Source organism: Emys orbicularis, chromosome 8 (genome assembly GCF_028017835.1).
Source record: "Emys orbicularis isolate rEmyOrb1 chromosome 8, rEmyOrb1.hap1, whole genome shotgun sequence".
In the NCBI taxonomy this organism is placed as follows: domain Eukaryota; kingdom Metazoa; phylum Chordata; order Testudines; family Emydidae; genus Emys; species Emys orbicularis.
The window spans coordinates 59,434,868-59,457,105 of record NC_088690.1 but is presented as its reverse complement, the minus strand read 5'-3'; the positions used below and the strand labels follow the sequence as shown (position 1 = coordinate 59,457,105).

The window sequence follows — 22,238 nt, the reverse complement described above, 5'->3', positions numbered from 1 at the left end:
ACTACAGGTTATGTCAGTATAACTATGTTGCTCAGGGATGTGAATACGCCACCCCCCTGAGCCACATAAGGTACACTGACCTTGCTCAGGGGTGTGAATAAGCCACCCCCCTGAGCGACGCAAGAGACACCGACCTAAGCGCCTGTGTGGACAGCACTATGTCGGCGGGAGAGCTTCTCCCATTGACGTTGCTGCTGCTGCTTGTTGGGGTGGATTAATTAAGTCGGTGGGAGAGCTCTCTCCTGTTGGCATAGACTGTACAGCAGCTTCACCAGATGCACTACAGCGGCGCAGCTGCATTGGTGAAACTGCACTGCTGTAGCGCTTCTAGTGTAGACTAGCCCTAATATTTATTTTCTAGCTATGTCCATGAGGTTATTGCATCCATTTGTTGCTGGTAATGGCATGCTAGGAGAACCTGACTTCAGAGATTAAAGCAGTAATACTACTTTATAAATATAAATTGTTTTCACAGTCGCGCAATTTCTGGAGTCAAAAATATAAACCCTACCTATTTTACGCCCACCCACCTTCCTCACTTGTCCCCTGAATGATAGTCAAACTCTGCAATGGAAGCAAGAGTTTATTCTTTCTAAAAATCTCTCCTCTTTGTACCTGAATGAATTACTTCCGTTTCCCCTGCACTGAAATATTTCTAAAGTGTATCCATTACAATGAATATGAACACAAGTTTGCACATGTTGAGAAGAACATATCCAATGCAGTCAAATGGCTTCTGTATTCTAGCAAGGTGAGCACCAGTAGGCCTGTAATCAGCCTGCCTCGGTCAGACAGTGCCCTGGAGGTGAAACTCCACTCCCAACATTTTGAGTACAGTAGCAAGGGTACTTGCCTTCAGAGATGCTGGAGTCATGGAACATTGTTTCAAAGGCTTGATGGGTCTCAGCAAAGGATGGTCGGTCTGGGGGATTCCACTTCCAGCCTGCAGCATGAGAAACCAGGAAAGTTCTCAGTGTATGAAGCAGGAATAGTGGACAATCTAGTATTCTCACTGAGGAAGGTAGAAAAGTCGCCAACCCACTACCTGACGGACTACAATATCCTACTGATACACTGGCTGTGGAACAGGTCCCACTGTATCCAAGTAAAGCACTGATGTGGTGTTGATGGGTCAGGAATTACATCATTGGATTTAAGCCAAGCACCATGTCACCAACATCAGCTTTTCCAATTTTTTTTTTTTTTTTTTTTAAATTCAAAGTGAGTTTTTCCTTGTTTGCTACCTCGGCCCTGGAGACTGAATTCTTATCTAACCACAGAAGAAGTATATATAGCACCAGCAGTGCAAGCTTTCAGCAGTGAACCACCAATTTTTTTTAAACTGTGCTGTGGGGCCTGTGATGGGGTATACAAACCCCACACTGACAACAAGGGGTTAAGGAGCTGCTCTGGGCTCAGCCAGCCCTGGCCCACCACACCTGCAAGACATGCACAGGCTTGAGGAGGAGTTAAAAGGGGAGCAGAACAGCTCACTTGTGGGCAGGCCAGGGAAGAGAACAGACCTTCAACTCTCCACTCCTGTGGAAATGGCCGTGGGAAGGCAGGATCTTTCCTGACAACAACTGTGTGAAGATCCCTCCCTCAAGGAAGGGAGGGCCTGATTCTGATACGCCCTGAGAGGGAGCCATTCCCCTCTCTCTTGTACTAACTCAGTTTGTTTGTGTTAATTCCCCTTGCTTTTTGTTTATGGACTGCCCCGGAGGGCCAAGTCACAGGAAGAGGCAGGCCACTGCAGAAGTGGAGCAGCCAGCAGATGCAGACCCCAGGGAAGAGAGAATGCTGCCACGCCATGCCCAGCCACAAGGAGGCATCAAGAGGTGAGATAATCCCTTCACAGAGTTTGGATAATTCAGCCTTCTGGGGCTATGCAGTCCTTGGCCTCTGCTGACAATTCCAAAAGTGCCATCTAGTACCAGCGGTAATGGTGATTTTCTGAAGTGGATATGTGCTCCCTCAGCTTGAGACCATCACACTCATTTCATACAGATCAAACACTGTGTTGAAAACACTACCACCATCAGCTCTATTTGAAGTGGCAAGCTAGAAGCAAAAGACTCCATAGCCTATTGTAGATTCCCTCCACCTCCACAGACTCTATTTTGCCTCCAAATTGAAAGTGAAAGGAAATACTCACATGCCCTCATCAGTTCATAAACTTTTGGAGGGCACCCCTCTGGTTGTTCCATCCGATATCCCTTCTCCAGCAGATCGTACACCTGTGAGAGGTCAATACCTGGGTATGGTGACATCCCGTAGGTGGCAATTTCCCATAATAGCACCCCAAAGGCTGCAAAAAGAGGACAAATAGGTTATGATTATAAATCTATCCCTTCTCTTCCATCGTCTGAATGCTACCGCTGTTTGTACTGTAACATAAAGCAGTCTCTCCTCTGAAGGTATTTTCAGGCCAGCCCGTGGGGGAAGGCACAAGGGGAGATTTGCAAGCTAAAAGTATTGCTGAGTTTTGATGTGGTGACCTAGCCTGGTATCAGAACACATCTTCCTCGTCCCTCTGAGAGCAGACTAAGGAAGGAAAGATGCCTTCTACCTGGGCTGGCATAGAAGAGGGCTTAGAACATTGTGAGTTCTTTCCTCCTTACCCCACACATCTGATTTAATTGAGAAGGTGTTATAGGCCAGGCTCTCAGGTGCTGTCCACTTGATAGGAAACTTGGCTCCAGCATGAGCTGTGTAGGTATCTCCAGTCATCAATCGACTTAAGCCGAAGTCAGCCACCTTCACCACGTGGTTTTCTCCTACCAAGCAGTTTCGAGCCGCTAGGTCCCTGTGTGAGTGAGAAGAGATGCAATCGCAGGGATGCTGTGGTGCAAACATCCTGAACTCTTCATCCCAATACATGTGCGGTACAAGCATTGCATTAATTTGTCTTTGCACACCAATTGCTGGGCCACATGCACAATTTATTTTTAACTATAATTCTACATTCGCAGTTGGTGTACAATGTATTAATTATATCATACAGCACTATGACAGAGTAGTCTGCCATCGAGAGTAGCAGCACCTAGTGGCCAGCTGCCCACTCCACTACCTGACCCTTTAAGGGTTCAGGAGGGTCCAGCAGATACATATAGAAACCTCAGGGTCATGGGAATGAATGCACTTGTGGAAGGAATCTGGACACTCTACCTACAAGGGCCAGAACCTTGCAGAGAAGGTGGGGCGAGGCTTCCCTCTCTCCCATCCAGCTCGGAAGGAGTTTGGAGAAGGAACAACATAAAGGCTGCCTCATGCCTGCCAGCAGACAGGCACTGATGGGAGAAGGCTGCCCTGCTGGACCCTCCAGAGTGGAAGGATAATTAGGAAGGGTGCACAGCTGAAGGGAATTGGCAAAAGCCTTGCAGCTGATTTAAGTCACAACCCCTGCTGCAAGGAAAGTGCTGGGGAGGGAACTCCTGCTTGAAGGAGGGTAATACTGATTAACCTAAAGCTAGGAGATAACCCTAACTACAGAGAGAGGGCTGAGAGGGAGATCCTGCTTTAAGGAAGGTAGGACTGACTAACCTGAGCCAAAGAGATCTGAGGCATTATCCTAGCTCTGGAGACAGGGCTGAGGGGGAAATTCCTGCTTGGAGGAGGGAAAGACTGACTAGCTCCAGGCAAAAGATAAAGGAGTTACTTGTCACAGCCTAGCTGCTGTGAGGGGCTGGGAGCAGCTTCAAGGGGTACCCTTGTAGCTGCCAAAGAAGAAGTGATGAAGAACCACTATTCCACACTGATTAGGCCTCAACTGGAGTATTGTATCCAGTTCTGGACACTGTATTTCAGGTAAGATGTGGACAAATTGGAGAAAGTCCAGAGGAGAGCAACAAAAATGATTAAAGGTCTAGAAAACATGACCCATGAGGGAAGATTGAAAAAACTGGGTTTGTTTAATCTGGAGAAGAGAAGACTGAGGGGGGACATGGTAACAGTTTTCATAAAAGATTGTTACAAGGAGGAGGAAGAAAAATTGTTCTAGTTAACCTCTGACGATAGAATAGGAAGAGTGGTTTATGTTGGACATTAGGAAAAACTTCCTGCCAGGGTGGTTAAGCACTGGAATAGATTGCCTATGGAGGTTGTGGAATCTCCGTCATTGGAGATTTTTAAGAGCAGGTTAGACAAACACTTGTCAGGGATGGTGTAGATAATACTTAGTCCTGCCCTGAGTGTATGGGACTGGACTAGAAGACTTCTCAAGGTCCCTTTCAGTCCTATGATTCTAGGCAGCGATAGACTCCTGAGAGAAGATTTTGACAAGCTGGGCAAAAGGTAGGAGCAGTCCCGGGAAAATGTTGAAGGGATTGAAGGAATTGTCCTTGGCCCCAACCCAGAGATGAGGGTGGTCCTAGGTTCCCCTACTCTTTCTCAGACGAAGAGGGAAGACATGGGAATCAGAAGGAGAAGAGGCCAAGTATCACAGCTCCCAGACTAAGGTTGAGGACTGGGCTCAAAAGCCACTAGACTTGGGGGTTTCCTCTTTGGGACTTTTGTGTTAACCCTGGACGGCTAGGCCCCATACAATGACAGACTGTTGTGGCACCCCCAGAATGACTACAGGGGGTGCTATATTGAAAAACACCCTGTAACACTGCACCCAGACATGGGAAGGTGCTCTGGAGGTGAGAGGCACGATGACAAGCACTCAAAAGTGTGCAAGGCACAATGCACAATACAGGCCATGGACCCGGTCTCAGAAAGCTTGCAATATAATTTATGAAGGGATGAATTAAAGAGGTAATCAAACAATAGGGAGGGGTAGGGGTGAGGGCAAAGGATAGGGTAACAGCAATAGTACTATGTGCTTACTCAAAGGCCTGGGCACAGAAGCAAATTATTATTTTAAATAAAAATAAGTGTCCAATATATATGCACTTCTTACCATGAAGGATGAGCCCTGAGACTGATGCTGAAAGGGCCTCTAGTATCAATTATTCGCTCTCATCCACACCAGGATGAGTGGGAGCAAATGTATTTTTGCCTAACCCTTCTGCTGAGCTGTCATTATGCCCCTACATTTAAAAAAGGATAGAGTATTTTTAAATGAATTTAGTAACTGAGAGATGTGAAACCGATCAGCCCGAAGGAGGAAGGTCTCTCTGCACAGAACAGGCAAAGACAATGTAAGCTTCCAACTAAAGGGATCACCACTAGGAATGATAAGACAGCTCAGTGTCCACGGTTCATTCTTTGTTGGGCCTCTATTAAGACTGCCAACAACAATGGCTATTGTGATGATGGATACATGCCCATTGGGAATGGGATAAAATCAGCTCATGACACACAGGCCCTTTCATTACTGAACTAGACCAGATTCGAACAGGTAACTCTGGCTCCCCATTTCCTTCAAAGAGCTTGTAGGTGACCTTTCTTGAAATCCCACTTCCAAGCCCATGAAAACTGCAAAAGGTCTCATTCTGAACGATAGGGTAACGTCTCATCCCCTTTCACTGCCATGTGGGTTTGCGACACAGCATAGTGGCATGTCACCCACCTGTGGATGAAATTCTTCTTCTCCAAGTACTCCATAGCAGAGGAGATCTGAGTGGCCATGTAGAGCAGCACGACTGCGCTCACCTCCTCCCGGTTGCATTCTCGTAGGTAGTCCAGCAGGTTCCCATATGGCATATATTCCGTCACAATGTAAAAGGGTGGCTCCAGGGTGCATACACCTGGCCGTGAAAGAGACAAAGTTAACATTTAAGTAATTATCTCAGCCCTAGTTTACCAGTACTCTTGAAGGATCTGAAATCCATTTACAGCATTTTCTGCCAAAGTAATGTACTCCTATCCCATTTGTTGTACTCAAAGTTGAATCTGTTTCATTTTCCAGGAACAACTTCAGTGTGGCCTACCACAAACCGAGATACAGGAGGCCAAGTGCACATTCAGTGCCACTCTACATATGGGGTAATTAGTACCAAAGTTCTAATAATCCAATGGAATATGCATAAGAGAGCAGTTTCACAGTGATGCATGGATGCAGAGTGGAAGAAGAGATGTTTTGAACCCTAAGAATTTGATCTTTTTCTCACCCTCAAACTCATGAGGCCAATTAGAATTCCCACTAAAGCTGGTCATTACCAGGTAAGAATCAGCTGGGTGGGTCTACAAGTTGGAATGTCACTTAAGTATGTGAAAACTCCCATGTATGACAGCTTGGTAAACTATCAATACCATGCAGCCTGCTTGTAGATCAGGACTCATTCACACACATTCCTTTGACAACTTGCACATTTATTGCAGCTGTGTGCAAAACATGTATTGGTGGTAGAGGGAAACAGGATATTAGTGTCAATTCTTTAAATAGGTCTCACCCCCTTTGTAGCTCCCTTTTACGGCTAATCATTCTGGCTCTCTCACACTGACAAACAGCATACTCCCACATGATGGATCAGAAGAGGTACTCCAAAAGCACTGATATATATCTTGAACACAAGTCTCTTTACATTGTGCTCTCCTCCGGCTACCAGACAGGGCTGGGCAGAGACATCTTCTGTGTCTACTTGATAATGGGTGCAGAGTGATTGACGTTACTGGAGTTCTTCACATTCCCAGCATTATTTCCTTTCGCCCTACTCTTAGCTGACAGCTTGGCTCCCAAAAGTAGTGACAGTCCAGGTGCGGCAGCAGATGGGACTATACACTAGTGAAGATTTGGGATCTAATGTCTATAGAGAATCTTTCCACATACAGAATTAACAGCTATGCTGACTATGTAGCAGTAATCACCCGACCATACACATTCCAGTGGGAAAACTTGGGGATGGCCAAGCTGCAAAGCCTGCATATTTCTTCCACTCACGTGTTGCTTCAATATGGGCTTATCTCTTCATTTTGCCTCCCCATTGCAGTTATCTAATTGTTATATTTGAACCTAGAGGACAACACACTAATATTTATTTGGTGATATGCATATTAGTCCTTTCCCACAGCAGTAGAGATTTGGTTGCTCTGTATTGTTATTAGTTATAGATATATTTAATCTATTCAGTGGGGCTTTTTTCAATAAATGTCTTTCTGTTCATATAAGTAACTGGGCAAAGACTATAAATGACAGTGTCATGTGTGAATGAGAGTATCATATGTGCTTTTAGATATGACATCATCTCCCTCAGTGCAGTGATAACTGTATTACTTTAACTGTCTCTGTATTTTTGGCTATCGCACTAATAAAAAAAGCTTCAGTCCAGGTAAGTAACATTTTGTAAGGCTGATCTGACAGACCCAAAAAGTAGTCTGTCCATTAACATGGCTGTGGTCAAGGTGTAATTTGACTGGATGCTAAAGATGTAGAGTAGTATAATGCATGGTCAGGTTTCACTAGTGCGTGCGTGTGTGTGTGCGCACGCAGAACAGAAAACTCCAACTTCGGAATGTATGTTGTCAAACATATCTTATATAGCTAAAGCACTTGGACTTCAGTCTAGTGCCCCAAGAGTACACATACCACAAAGGTGAGGACACTATAAACCCAGAGAGGCCTAAACGTCATCCTTAGGTCAAATGCAACTCAGAGTACCACAGCATAAACCAATGCTGTCTAAATATAGGCACCATCCAAAGAAGCGGACAGATCTGAGTATGCAGTTTGATCCAAGCACCCAGGTAGTATTGCCTGCTGGACTCTGTCAATAGATGTCACAGTTCTCTATTAAGTATTGGATTAAAATTTGGGGTGTCCCGTAGCTCCAGGCAAGTTGTCAAAATGGCCTTCAATTAGGCCAAGTTTGAATGCCACTGCCACTGGTGTACACTTCGGCGCGTACTGTTAGCTTAAACCCAGACTAGACCCCGACTTTGCAAGAATAGTGCATAGACTAAAGCAGGTCAATAATATGACAGCTGTCACTGTTTCAGGGCCGCCTGGGGGGGGCAAGTGGGGCAATTTGCCCCAGGCCCCGCAGGGGCCCCCACGAGAGTTTTTCGGGGTCCCTGGAGCGGGGTCCTTCATTCGCTCCGGGGGGCCCGGAAAACTCTCGCGGAGCCCGGGCCCCCGGAGCTTCTTCCGCTCCGGGTCTTCAGCGGCAATTCGGCGGCGGGGGGTCCTTCTGCTCCGGGACCCGCCGCCGAAGTGCCCTGAAGACCCGCGGCGGGGGGTCCTTCCGCCCCGGGACCTGCTGCCGAAGTGCCGGGTCTTTGGCGGCAATTCGGCGGCGGGGGCCCCCTGCCGCCGAAGACCCCAGGCCCCCTGAATCCTCTGGGCAGCCCTGCACTGTTTTTAAACAAAGATTCAGTTTAAATAGAAATTAAGACAGTAAGCACAGAAAGAGAGATCAAACTCCTTCACTCACCTAATAATTGCACTAGATTTGGGTGCTTGATTTCCTTCATCACAGCAGCTTCTTTCAAGAACTCCTCCACTTCCATGGTATCTTCCTGGAAAAATGGGACAAAAGAAAACAGGCAAACCCCTCTTAATGACTTTAAGGTCTGTTTTAACACTGTACTGTTCCAACACAGGAACTGGAGATAAATTCTTTTACATCTGTTTCTCATTTCTGGTTTCATTAATGCACTAGTGTTTGCAAAAAAGCATGTCCATTTCTTCTTCGAGTGACTGTTCACGTCCATTACACATTAGGTGTGCGCGCGCCGCGTGCACGAACGTCGGAAACTTTTTCCCTCAGCGGCTCCCGTCGGGCCTGCAGGGTCTCCCCTCCCGCCAGAGCGGCGCCCCGCTCTAGCGTATATATATCCCTGCCGGTCCAACCCTCCCTCAGTTCCTTCTTACCGTCCGAGGCGACGTTGGAACAACTCTGTCTCTCATCTGAGAGTGTCCCTTAGCATAGTAATTAGTGTTACAGTTATCAGTTCGTTAGTAGTTAGTGTTAAGCTAGCAGTTATCAGTTCTTTACAAAGGCTTAAACTCTTTGTGTTAGGTGTTTGGCTAACCCCGGCACCGGCCCTGGGCCGCGGCGCATGCCGCACGCCCAAGGCTTCAAGGCTTGTGCCACGTGCCGCAAGCCTATGCCATTGAGTGATCCACACGAATCGTGTCTCCGTTGCCTGGGGGAAGCACACCAAAAGGAGCGCTGCAAGATCTGTAAGGCTTTCAAGCCCAGGACTAAGAAAGAGAGAGACTTTCGCCTTAAGCAGCTGCTCATGGAGTCGGCGTTACAGCCCTCCACTTCTACGGCACCGTCAACCTCGGTGCGGAGTGCCCCGGCATCGGTTCAGGATCCGATGCCGGCGGGGCAACCTAAGCCTACGGCACCGGCTCGGAGGGAACACCCCCGGCACCGGTCCTCTTCGCCGGCTAAGCCGAAGGGCCAACCCAAGGCCCGAGGATGTTCCCCGCACAAGAGGGTAGCGCCCGCGAAGACTGCAAGTGCCACTAAAGCCGTTGCGGTCCCAACACAGATCCCGGTGCCAGTGGCTCCGGCGCCGAAAGGCCCGTCGAGCCCCGGGATAGGCGCGTCGAGTGAGGAGGAAGGGCTGGAGGAACTGTTGGAACAGCCCTCCACCCCGGACACATTTGAGGCAGCAAAGGACCTCATTGAATTGTCCGCTGAAGGCACCCTCCGCGCTAAGGATATTCCGCCGAGACTGCCGTCCAAAGGCAAGCCGGCGATGATGCACCCATCACAGTCGCCATCTCGGCACCGTTCGCGGCGCCAATCCCGGTCGAGCTCCGCCTCGGTGGACTCCCGGCTTCCCTCCGCGCAGCGGGCCGCACAACCGTCGGGCCCCAGCAGACGCGAGGCACCGGCCCAGCAGCCCTGCTCGAGCAGGCACCGGGATGTTTCGGTCGCGCGATCCCGGAGACCGGCCTCCCGCAGCCGCTCCCGGTCCTGGGGCCACCGGGACCGATCCAGGTCGGCACGGCGCTACTCCCGGTCACGAAGGCACCGCTCTCCAACCCCGGACCGGCACCGCCCCACGGCACCGCCGTGGCCCTCTAGATCACCGTCCATAGTTTCGGAGGTGGACTCGGGCCATTCCAGCAAATATGCCCACAGAGCGCAGGCCAGTAGGGAGCACGAAGCCTCTTGGCAACCACAGTGGGGCCACCCAGGGCAATGGCCATTCTGGACCCCTTGGGCCTACCATCAACAAGGCCCCCCGTCCAGAACCTCGAGATCGGGCCCCTCAGGACACCGGTCCCGCTCCCCACGGTGGCGCCCACCCTCCCGCAGGGAGTCCACGGTATCCAGGCCGCCAGAAAGGGAAAGGGCCGACTCGGCACCGAGCCCGGCACCGTCTCAGGCCCACGTCAGAGAACGCACTCCGGAGGAGCGCCCTGCTGATGAGGAGTTACAGGAGGAAGAGGACGCACAAAAGGCCATGACCTCCTCCTCCTCACCAGACGAAGCCGTGGCGGGCACAACAGTGTCCGGTCCTCCCCCGATTGACCATCGGGCACACCAGGACCTGCTCCGCCCAGTAGGGGTTGCAGGCAGAGGAAACCGTAGAGCAGGAAGACCCTATGGTCGACCTTCTAAGCCCGGAAGGCCCCTCCAGGATTGCGCTCCCGCTCATAAAAACGGTCCAATCTAATTACAAGACCGTATGGCAAACACCAGCCTCCACGGCGCCTACGGCAAAGGGCGTAGAGAGGAAATACTTCGCCCCATCCAAGGGGTTTGATTTCCTATTGTCCCACCCAACCCCATGTTCGCTGGTCGTCTCCGCGGTCAACGAACGGGAGCGACATGGCCAACAGGCCCCGGCCCCCAAGGCCAAGGAGGCAAAACGCTTGGACTTATTTGGGAGAAAGGTCTACTCGTCCGGAGGCCTCCAGCTGCGGATCGTGAACCAACAAGCGATCTGAACAGGCACAATTTCAACTCCTGGGCATCGGTGTCCAAGTTCAAGGAAGCCTTGCCTCAGGGCTCGCAACCCGAGTTTGCTGCCTTAGTAGACGAAGGGAAGGCGGTGGCCAAAACCTCCTTACAGGCCTCACTTGACTCCGCTGACGCAGCCGCTAGGACAATTGCGTCAGGAGTGGTAATGAGACGCTCGGCATGGCTGCAGACTTCTGGCCTTCCCCCAGAGGTGCAAAACACCCTCCAAGACCTTCCGTTCGAGGGTTCAGGCTTGTTTTCGGACCAAACGGATGCCAGACTACACAGCCTTAAGGACTCTCGAGCTACCCTCAAGTCGTTGGGGATGCACACCCCAGTGACGCAGAGGAAGCCCTTCAAGCCCCAACCTCCGCAGAGGCAGTACCACCCTCGTCCTAGACAGGAGCCTTACTGCAGGAGGGGCAGGGATAACAGGCGTAGACGCAACAACACGCCCAACCAAGGCCAAAATCAGGGCCAAAACAAACCGCAGCCGGGAAACAAACAAGGGTTTTGAAGCTGCGATCGAGGACAGTGTACCAACCTCTGTTCCGGATCCCCCCCTGTGTTTCAGGGACCGCCTGTCCCATTTTTTACCGTGCTTGGTCACGTATAACATCGGACCGCTGGGTCCTACGCACGGTGGAGGCAGGATACACCCTTCAGTTCTCCTCGCCCCCTCCCTCCCACCCCCCAACCCCGTCCCTCTTCAGGGACCCCTCTCACGAGCAACTCCTCTTGCAAGAGGTGCAGGCCCTCCTCACAGTAGGAGCGGTGGAAGAGGTTTCTCCGGACCTCAAAGGGAAAGGGTTCTATTCAAGATACTTCCTCATTCCCAAAGCAAAAGGGGGCCTTCGTCCTATTCTGGACCTACGCAAGCTAAACAAATACTTGCTCAAACCACGTTTCCGTATGGTCTCCCTTGGTACCATCATTCCATCCCTGGATCCGGGGGATTGGTACGCTGCCCTCGATATGAAAGATGCCTATTTTCACATCTCTATCCGACCGGCCCACCGGCGGTTCCTGCGCTTCACTGTCAGCCAGTGCCATTTCCAATTTACAGTTTTGCCCTTCGGCCTGGCAACAGCCCCGCGCGTATTCACGAAATGCATGTCCGTGGTAGCAGCTTTTCTTCGAAAAAGAAGGATGCGCGTCTACCCATACCTGGACGACTGGCTCCTAGTGGGCCGGAGGCCGAGGTTCGCTCCCATGTGGCATTGACGCTACAGGTGTTCCACGAACTCGGTCTACTGGTCAATGTACCCAAGTCATCACTAGTCCCTACGCAGAGACTGGACTTCATAGGGGCAGTCCTGGACTCAGTGGCGGCACGGGCGAGTCTCCCCGTGTCGAGGTTCCTGGCCATTCAGAAGGCCGTGAGCTCCATCCAGCAATTCCCCACGACCACGGCCAGATGTTGCTTACAACTCTTGGGGCACATGGCGGCCTGCACCCACGTAGTCGGACACGCCCGCCTCAGACTCAGGACGCTGCAGTTGTGGCTGGCCCAAGCATATCGCCCCAACAGAGACCCCTTAGACCTGGTCTTGACTATCCCGGCTCGGGTGTCGAACGCCCTCCGTTGGTGGCTCGATCGGCAGCAGGTTTGCGCGGGAGTCCCTTTCGCCGCCCCACAGCCCGTTCTGACGTTAGTAACAGACGCGTCGGACCTGGGTTGGGGGGTGCACCTGGGGGACCTGCGCACTCAGGGCTTGTGGTCCAGGGAAGAAAAGTTGCTTCATATCAACCTGAAGGAGCTAAGGGCGGTTCGCCTCGCCTGCCAAACCTTTCACGCTACCATAAGAGGCCACAGCGTGTTGGTTCTGACGGACAACACTACCGCCATGTTCTACATAAACAAACAGGGCGGGTCCCGGTCCTCTCCCCTCTGTCACGAGGCACTCCGCCTCTGGGACTTTTGCATAGCCCATTCAGTCCACTTACTAGCGACATATCTCCCGGGGGTCCAAAACGGACTAGCGGATCACCTCAGCCGGTCCTATCTCATGCACGAGTGGACGTTGAAGCAGGACGTCCTGCGTTCAATCTTCCGGAGGTGGGGGTTTCCCCAGGTGGATCTCTTCACCACCGAGGACAACAGCCAATGCCCCCAGTTTTGTTCATTCCAGAACCGCAGTCCGGGGTCATTGGCAGATGCCTTCGCAATCCCGTGGGGCGGGAGCCTGGGGTATGCCTTCCCCCCATTCCCGCTCATCCACAGGGTCCTCCTCAAAACCCGCAGGGACAAGGCGACAGTCATCCTTATTGCCCCGGCGTGGCCACGTCAGCACTGGTTCACGTCCCTGTTGGAACTGTCCGTGTCCACTCCGATAACCCTCCCCCTCCATCACGACCTCAGCACACAAGACCGAGGTTGCCTGCTCCACCCGAACCTACTGTCGCTACATCTCACGGCGTGGTTTCTCTCTGGCTAAACGATAGGGAGCACGGGTGCTCTCATGAGGTCCAGCAAGTCCTCCTTGGTAGTAGAAAGCCCTCCACAAGAGCGACCTACCTTGCCAAATGGAAACGGTTCTCCCACTGGTGTGAGCCTCACCACATCCAGCCTCTGCAGGCCTCAATCCCATCAATTCTAGACTACTTGCTACACCTCAAGCATCAAGGGCTCGCCCCCGCCTCAATTAAGGTGCATCTGGCTGCCATATCGGCGTCCCACCCTGGGGAGTTGGGGGTTTCGGTGTTCTCCAACCCCACAGTAGTCCGATTCCTCAAGGGGTTGGAGAGGGTGTTTCCCTACTCGCGCCCACCGGTCCCCGCGTGGAACCTCAACCTGGTCCTCACTAAGCTCATGGGGCCACCCTTTGAACCCCTAGCCTCTTGCTCCCTCCTGCACCTCTCATGGAAGGTAGCGTTTCTCGTGGCCATCACATCGGCTAGGAGGGTATCGGAATTGAGAGCCCTCACTTCGGAACCTCCTTATACAGTTTTTAATAAGGATAAAGTGCAACTGAGGCCGCACCCCAAATTCCTTCCAGAAGTGGTCACGCACTTTCATATGGGGCAGGACATTTGTTTACCGGTGTTCTTCCCCAAGCCCCATACGGACCCCAGCCACCGCAGCCTGCATACCCTGGATGTCCGTCGGGCCTTGGCGTTTTATCTAGACCGCACCAGGCCATTCCGCAAATCGACTCAGCTGTTTATTGCCGTTGCGGAGCGAATGAGAGGCCAACCTATTTCGACGCAACGCTTGTCGGCATGGATTGTGCTTTGCATACGCACGTGCTACGAGCTCGCCAACGTACCAGCCCCGGAGATCAGGGCTCACTCAACTAGGGCCCAAGTGTCCTCGGCGGCCTGCTTGGCACAGGTTCCGCTCCAGGAAATCTGCAAAGCAGCCACCTGGTTGTCGGTGCACACGTTCACAGCCCACTACGCGATCCATCATCAGACCAGAGAGGATGCGGTTGTCGGCAGGGCTGTGCTTCAATCAGTTATTCCTTGACTCCTACCCTCCTCCAATGGTAAGCTTGTGAGTCACCTAATGTGTAATGGACGTGAACAATCACTCGAAGAAGAAAAAACGGTTACTTACCTTCTGTAACTGTTGTTCTTCGAGATGTGTTGTTCACGTCCATTACACTTCCCACCCTCCTTCCCCTCTGTCGGAGTCACCGGCAAGAAGGAACCGAGGGAGGGTCGGGCCGGCAGGGATATATATACGCTAGAGCGGGGCGCCGCTCTGGCGGGAGGGGAGACCCTGCAGGCCCGACGGGAGCCGCTGAGGGAAAAAGTTTCCGACGTTCGTGCACGCGGCGCGCGCACACCTAATGTGTAATGGACGTGAACAACACATCTCAAAGAACAACAGTTACAGAAGGTAAGTAACCGTTTTTTCTTCCCCACCCACGACTGACCAACATAGGTGCTGCTTCTCACTCAGGCTTTGAACAAAACATCATCAAAGGACTCCATAACCTCTGGCCCAGCTGACTGGACATCTGCAGTATGGTTAAGCAACTTTATCAGCCTAGTGACTGATCTACACTGACACTTGGGAGCTTTAAGCTTAATTTGTGATTTCTTGCTCCTTAGTCCATCAAGTCTAAAAAAGGCTAGAGAGCTCAAGTCTCTGGAGGGAAAGAGGGCCTGAGGTCAATTATTAGCAATCCTTCTGACTAAGGAGTAGTTTTGATGGGTTATACAAGGGAATCCTGCCAAAGTGTTCTCACCTGGGAAGATGACAGCTACAGTTGTAGACTATAGAGCTAGCTTTAGCATTTTATTTTACTTAGCAGTAACACAAGGAACCTATAGGCCTGTATCCTCTAAGATATTATCTTACGCAGTTAGCATATGGCATAAGTTACCATAAGGCTTTGAGGCCTATGACCTCTGGCATAGAAAAATGGCCTGACAATTACTCTGCGTTTTGCAGAACTGGGAATAGCATGTTTGGGGGAAGGAGGAGGAGGGAGAGTTTATGCATAACAATACCAGGTAACCGCAGGAACACTGAACTGATACTAAGTTTGGATATCTTACAATGGATCATTGCAGATGCTTAGCCACAAACTTGCCTTGGCAACAAATTGATGCATATGGTAATAAATTAAAATCATATGTATACAAACCTATAGGACAGGGGTAGGCAACCTATGGCACTCACACTGCCCGGGTCCTGGCCACCGGTCTGGGGGGCTCTGCATTTTAATTTAATTTTAAATGAAGCTTCTTAATTTTTTAAAAACCTTATTTACTTTACATACAACAATAGTTTAGTTATATATTATAGACTTATAGAAAGAGACCTTCTAAAAACGTTAAAATGTATTACTGGCACCGAAATCTTAAATCAGAGTGAATAAATGAAGACTCGGAAAACCACTTCTGAAAGGTTGCCGACCCCTGCTATAGGATAAAAGGCACCCGTAGGGTAAGGAAGTTAAATATGGACATGGGAGGCTGGGCACTCAAATGAATATTTATGACAGGTCCTAGGCCCTATAACAGGGCAGACCACAACGTAAGGGGGTATGTGTGTCGTCATCATCGGTTGACCTGGACCATTGGATTTGCTTGACATGCCAAGGACAGAGCAGGTTTTTTGTCTTTCATTGCCAGATCCCCAAAGAAGTGTGTGGGAATATATGCAAGGAATGGTACAAGATATAACATTAACTTTGTAGTACTATTATCTTTGTATGTGGTTTGGAGCTTTTGTCTCTTTACTAATTGTGCTAATACAAGTGGTGAAAGCTCTGCTTTGCCCTCAGCATGAGTGCCTTTATTGTGCATATCAGGGTTCCCAACCAGATACTGAACTCAATAACCTTGTTTCTGTTGTGCCTGCTTCTGGGACTAGAATCTTACAACCCCCCAGCTCTTTAAATGAGTGTTAATTGGAAGTCAATAACCACTAAAGAATCAGACTACACAATGTTGGAACTTAAATGACAGGTGTGTAGGGAGAGAGGGTTGTGAAGTTTCCCAGAGGCAGGAGTGGGGTGGAGAAGAAGTTTTCCTGACCCCTAGTTCTCTGAGAAGCCTCCATAACCCGTTTTCTTCTTCCAGGTGGCTGTTACAATAGCCCTGCCTTGGACACTCAGTCTCCATGGAGAATAGACTTGACTAGGGAATTCTAACTGCTTTTAAGCCACACACGGAGCTTAAAGTTTGTTGTTGCTAACCTTTCTTCCCTGCAGGCTACTGTATAGTCAGCATAGGAGTTAGGGTTTCCCCACTCAATTTCCTGATGCGTTTGGCATTAGCAGGTGCAAAACATTCCAGAAGTAAGAGCACACTGCACTCTTCTGTTGGCTAAACATGCACTTCTAATGAAACAATGAGTGCACAGTGGTCTTAAAACCCACCTTTAGTGTTTTCACAGCAACCGTGAGATTGTATTTCTTCCAGACACCAACGTACACTTCACCATACTGCCCTCCCCCAAGTTTGTGCTTCATGGTGATATCCGTTCGTTCCATTTCCCACTTGTCATGGATGGGGGACACTCCATAGACTGTGGGCTTATTGCACTTGGGTGCTGGGTAATGCAAGGTTGTCACCAGTCCATCTGCCACTGTAGAATGATGGTGAACTAGCTCTGCTAATGTGTTGAAGCGGCTTTCGGCTGTCACATACACCTGATGAGAAAGGATCAAGAATCCATTTAACTATGTAGATATCTGAAATATTTCAGTGATCGTGGAAGACTGGACAGTAAAAACATTCAAATAAATATGAAGGGAATTCATAAATAAATTTGCTCTCAGTTTGATAGGAAAATAGAACAGGCCAATACAAAGGGTTTACATCTGCAGTAAGAGGCAGGTTGGGAAAGTACAGCCGCTGAAGTGATCGGCTTGTCTGATGACCTCCCCTATGCTTTCCATAATTTTAAAATTAAAACTATTGTAAAGTGCAGTCTCCAACCTCCTTAGGACCAGTGGAATCTCCCCCAGATGTGACGCACCACACCCTAATTGTGCCAAAGACAAACAACTGTTGGTTTAGCAAAGTCTTGCTTATTCTCACATACAGACTGTTCCTGCAAGGGCCAATTGAAATAGGTCTGTAACTACATCAAACCACCACTATTCTGCTCTCCAGTCACCCACTCAACAAGGACAATTAACAGCATTCTCAAGATTTCTTCTAAAGTGTTATTTCTTGGATTAGGGAATATAGCGTGGACAGACGTTCCCTTTTTTTCACCTTTCACTTGTACAAGACAAGATAATCGAGATATCCCCTATTTTCCTCTTCCCATTGTGTTCCTTGGAGCAGGCCTTACCTTTCCATCTGCGGTGGTATTGATCCTGTAGTGGTAAACACGCCCCTCGTACCGGAGGGAGATGGACAGCTGCCCTGGGCTGCTCTCACTTTCACGAACCAGGAAGCTGCCATTGATGAGACTGCTCAGCAGATACTCTGCTGCACTGCGTGACACGGGCCCATGATACCAGGAATGCTTCTCCAGGCTGTTCACTGGTGTGATATAGTTGCTTGGCACCCATCCCTGCCCATTCTTAGAACATACCTCACTCCATTCACCATTCTGGTTGTAACCCAGGACTCGTAGCTTCTCACCTGAAGATGGGGACAAGGGGGGGGGGGGGGGGGGGGGAGAGAAATCAAGTTGAAATCAGGTCAGTCTTCTTTGAGTACACATACTACTAGTTAACTAAGCCTGCCTTTGCAGCTAGAGAATACAAGTCTTTGGCAAAGACCCTTTAATACAACATTCCCAAGCTGCTTCATGTAATTTTTAAGTAGATAAAAAGTAAAATTCAGAAAGTGGACTCACATGAGCTTTTAACCTAGATTTAGGAGCCGTGGGGGGGAGGGGAGGGGGAAGAGAGAGAGAGTTTTGACAACCTCCAAATTTGAGGAGCTGAACAGCTAAGACACTATTCCCTAGTTACTCCAGTTTGGATACTCAGCTAAAACTTACTAACAGGCAACCACATTTCCACATGTGTCAACCAGTTCCAGTGCTTCCTCTGGTTTAGATTTCTGGAGCAGGGAGCTGACTCTTTCCTAAGAGGTTGAGGACCCATTCCAGGTTGGAGGACTTAAAACCAACCCCTTTAAAAATCGTTGTACAGCAAGATACATTTTTCTGGCATCCATTGACAATAGTGCTAAGAAACCGCCAAGCTGATATTTTCCTTGGTATATTTAAAGAAGCCTTTGATTTCCATTGAGTTGAGGCAGCAGGACAGTGAAATCTGTATATGGGCGATAAAGTTGAGAAGTGTCACTACAGACAGATAAAGAAGCCTGCACATATTACCACAGCAGGACCATGAGATTCTAGATCTCAGTACTAGTATCACAGTCCTACCACGCAGTGCTCCTCAGGCTGTTCAGTTACCTGCCCCTCTGTGCCAGCCACCCAATTTAGAGAATGGCTCCGAACTTTCCCAAAATATCTGTGTCCATGTTGACAGCAGTGGTGCTGGGATTAGTTTTCTGTGAGGATGGAGATACTGGTAAAATCAGCAGCTGCTGACCGGAGCAGGGAAGAACTAGTGTTTTGAAAGCTGACAGTTTCAGAGCAGGTGCGGGATCAACTTCCCACCTGCCAAGTTAGTTTGGTCACTAATGCCCAGCACCACCCAGGCTTATGCTAACTGCCCTTCAATCAACGCCCTGTCTAAGGCTGAAGGACATGCAGTGATACTAGCAGTGAAAACCAGTGCTATAGGCCTAACCCAAGAGTTTACTTATTTCTGAAGAAAAATTATGAAACGTCTCACACTGCAATGGGAAGGTTAAGCACTGGTGATTTTGGAGTATTAGGATGGTAATAATTATGCTCATTGGATCACCAACTGAGTACTATCTACATATAAAAAGAACAGGAGTACTTGTGGCACCTTAGAGACTAACAAATTTATTTGAGCATAAACTTTCGTGGGCTAAAACCCACTTCATCAGATGCATGCAGTGGAAAATACAGTAGGAAGAGATATATACACACACACACACACAGAGAACATGAAACAATGGGTGTTACCATACACACTATAACGAGAGTGATTCCACTGCATGCCATCCGATGAAGTGGGTTTTAGCCCACGAAAGCTTATGCTCAAATAAATGTTAGTCTTTAAGGTGCCACAAGTACTCCTGTTCTTTTTGCGGATACAGACTAACACAGCTGCTACTCTGAAACCTATCTACAGATAGTAATCTCTGCAATAAGTTATTTCTCCAGCAGGGGTCCCTGTTACATAAGTCAAAGAAAAAACACCTACTAGCAAGGCACCAATCTACCTATCAGCAGTTCATGAAAGACCATAATCTACTTCAGCTACATTCACTTCTTCCACTCTCTCTGATGGAATGAAGTGACAAGTGATTCTAGTATATTCTTTTCTCATTGTTAAACCCACAGCTTTAGCACTGAAGGAAGCTACCGATAGTTCTGCAGGGAGACGTTAATGCTGCCATCTTATGCCAGGTCTACACTATAAAGTTAGGTTCACCCAGCTACATTACTCAGGGGTGTGAAAAATCCACATCCCTAAGTGGCAGCCTAACCCCCAGCATAGACAGTGCTAAGTTGATATGTCAGTGGAAGAATTCTTCTATCTACCGCCTCTCAGGGAGTTGGATTAACTACAGTGATGGGAGAACCCCTCCTGTTGCTATAGTGAGTTCTACACCGAAGTGCTACAGTGGCATAGCTGCAGTGTTGCAACTGTGCCGTTGGCAGTGGCTTAAGTGTAGACACAGCCTTCGTGTGAAATACCTTTCCCCTTGTAGAGCGGCAGAGAAACAACAATCCATGTGAGTCATGCTTTCCCTCTAATTTAGGGCTGTTTGGACAGGTACGTGCTACCATCTCAGCTATCACAGGTCTGTGAATCAACACCTTGATGAGAACAAACTGGAGCCACATGAAGATGTTGAAAGGGTACAGCAAGCCTTACCTTTGGTGATGCTGAGTGTGTTGTCGCCACTTGCTACAAAATCATAAAGTGCAACAAAAAGATTGGGATCGCTCTCAGTGGTTCCAAGCAGGTTCTCCTTAGAGCTCCACCTGATGGCTTCATTCAGTGCCTGGGGTTCAACATCACAACCATAGGGGCGGTGAAGGGCCTCTGGACAAAAAAAGTGAGAGGAGGGAATTTACTCTATGTACAACAGCTGTGAATGTCAAAATCCAACTCACACACAACAGTGTTGCTGTTGCTGCAACTTTGTGAGCACTGCATAGAACAGGAAGTATGGATTTTTCAAGAATGGATGTTGTATATCAATCCAGGCATCAGAAAAACAGCCTGTGTGACCAGAGGATATTGAGGTTGTTATAAACAAATATGAAAATATATAGTAACTTGTGTTGAAACTGAATTTCATCAGCCCTTCTTCAAACTCATCCCTACCTTTTGAAAGTTTTTCCACAAGAGAAAGGAACATACAAGTTTCTAAAGATGAAGTGAGGGGAAGATTGATGAGAAATAAATGTTTCATATGATCATTTTACACATTTTCCCCCTCCTCTTTAGGGAAGCTGAACTGGAAAGAGTGGCCAGAAACATTAATTAATACTGACATCAAATGGCATGTCTCCATGAAGATCAACCGCTTTATGAAGCTTAAAATGATACAAATATTCCCAGAGACAAGCTTGGGACTACACTAGCATTTAATGCAACAATTTCGATTTTTTCTTTTTAAATTAGTGTGTTAGGAATTCAGAGATAGGATGGAATAAGACATGAAGGAGCCAGTTAACTGAGTAACATGGGAAGAATGAGGCAGCAAAAAGAGTGAGACACACCCAAAAGCAGAAGCTAGTCTGCACAGAGCCTTGAAAAGGGACAGAGAGCTTAAATGTGATACAGGATGGGGACAAGGGGAAGCCAGTGAGAAACAAACAGGGAAGGGCGGACCTGGGCTTGGTCCAAGCAGCAGGCAAACATTTGGCATGGATTCAGAGGAGGCCAAGACTCAGTGCCAGGAAACCAAAACTTAGGGATTTTCCTGCAATATCCATTCCATTTTTCCACTTTACTCTCCTTCTCTCCCTCCCCCTACATTTTCATGCTACTGTAACAAACATGACAGAACAGGTTGCGATTGTTAATTTATCAAACGTTTTTCTTAGCAGCACTCATGAATAGTTACATACTCTGTTGGTTATGCTGGCAGAGTTTATAACTATCATGAAATCACAAACGTGCTTCTCGGGGGGACTGTAAACTTGTGTCTGGAGTAACTAGATCTATATTTGAGGTCTCACAGAAGTTATGTGATTTGCCAGCATAACCTGCTGATCTTGTGTATGGTGAGTAACCTACATTCCAGGCCTAACCAAAAAGTTATCACATGCACCAGCAGAGCTCATCGGGCTCAAAGTTATAAGCTCAACTAGCAACAAATAAACCTGCAGCTAGGTATTAAGCTAGTGATATTTTCATTCCTAATGTTTTACTGCAGGTATGCGCAACAGTTTTTGTACATGGATTGCTGTCATCTTATCAATACCAATTGGTTTTAGATAATACTAAAGTACTACACTGGTATCACAAGACAACATGAGAAAATCCCAGTGGATAAATTATAGCACAAGTGCCCGTATCCCAGCACAGCTTCTTCTAGCTGGGCATGTATATACACATGTCAAATAATTAGCACTGAACTGTTTTAGTGGCAACAGATAGGAGCACCAATTCCTAGAAGCAGCTGTCTTTATGGAGCAAAAATAAATAGTAATTAAATAATACATTCTTTACACTTTTGTAGTGCCTTCCATCAAAGCCATTCCAAGTCTTTCAGTGCCTTGGGCAAGGTCACACACCAAGCCTGAGACAAAGGAAGTCTCCTGACTCCCAGCGCTCTCTACTTTAGAAACCAGACTGTCCTCCTCCCTTAAAGGAGCAGAAATGCTGCAAGTGTGTGACGAGAGCTTGCACTCTCTTTAAAGGTTTCAGAGTAGCAGCTGTGTTA

General features: G+C 48.6%; 1 protein-coding gene across 4 annotated transcripts in view; it reads right to left on the bottom strand.

Annotated features, from left to right (window-relative positions):
• The window catches only part of ABL2 (ABL proto-oncogene 2, non-receptor tyrosine kinase), an 85,159-nt gene that overhangs the window by 8,747 nt on the left and 54,174 nt on the right, over nt 1-22,238 (bottom strand). For all 4 annotated transcript variants that reach the window (XM_065408866.1, XM_065408867.1, XM_065408868.1 and 1 more), the window contains exons 2-9: nt 20,216-20,386; nt 17,569-17,864; nt 16,646-16,918; nt 8,316-8,400; nt 5,516-5,693; nt 2,622-2,806; nt 2,156-2,308; nt 854-943 (exon numbers count right to left, since the gene is read on the bottom strand). In XM_065408866.1, coding sequence (XP_065264938.1) covers nt 854-943; nt 2,156-2,308; nt 2,622-2,806; nt 5,516-5,693; nt 8,316-8,400; nt 16,646-16,918; nt 17,569-17,864; nt 20,216-20,386 — 1,431 coding nt within the window. The remainder of the gene's footprint in view (nt 1-853; nt 944-2,155; nt 2,309-2,621; nt 2,807-5,515; nt 5,694-8,315; nt 8,401-16,645; nt 16,919-17,568; nt 17,865-20,215; nt 20,387-22,238) is intronic.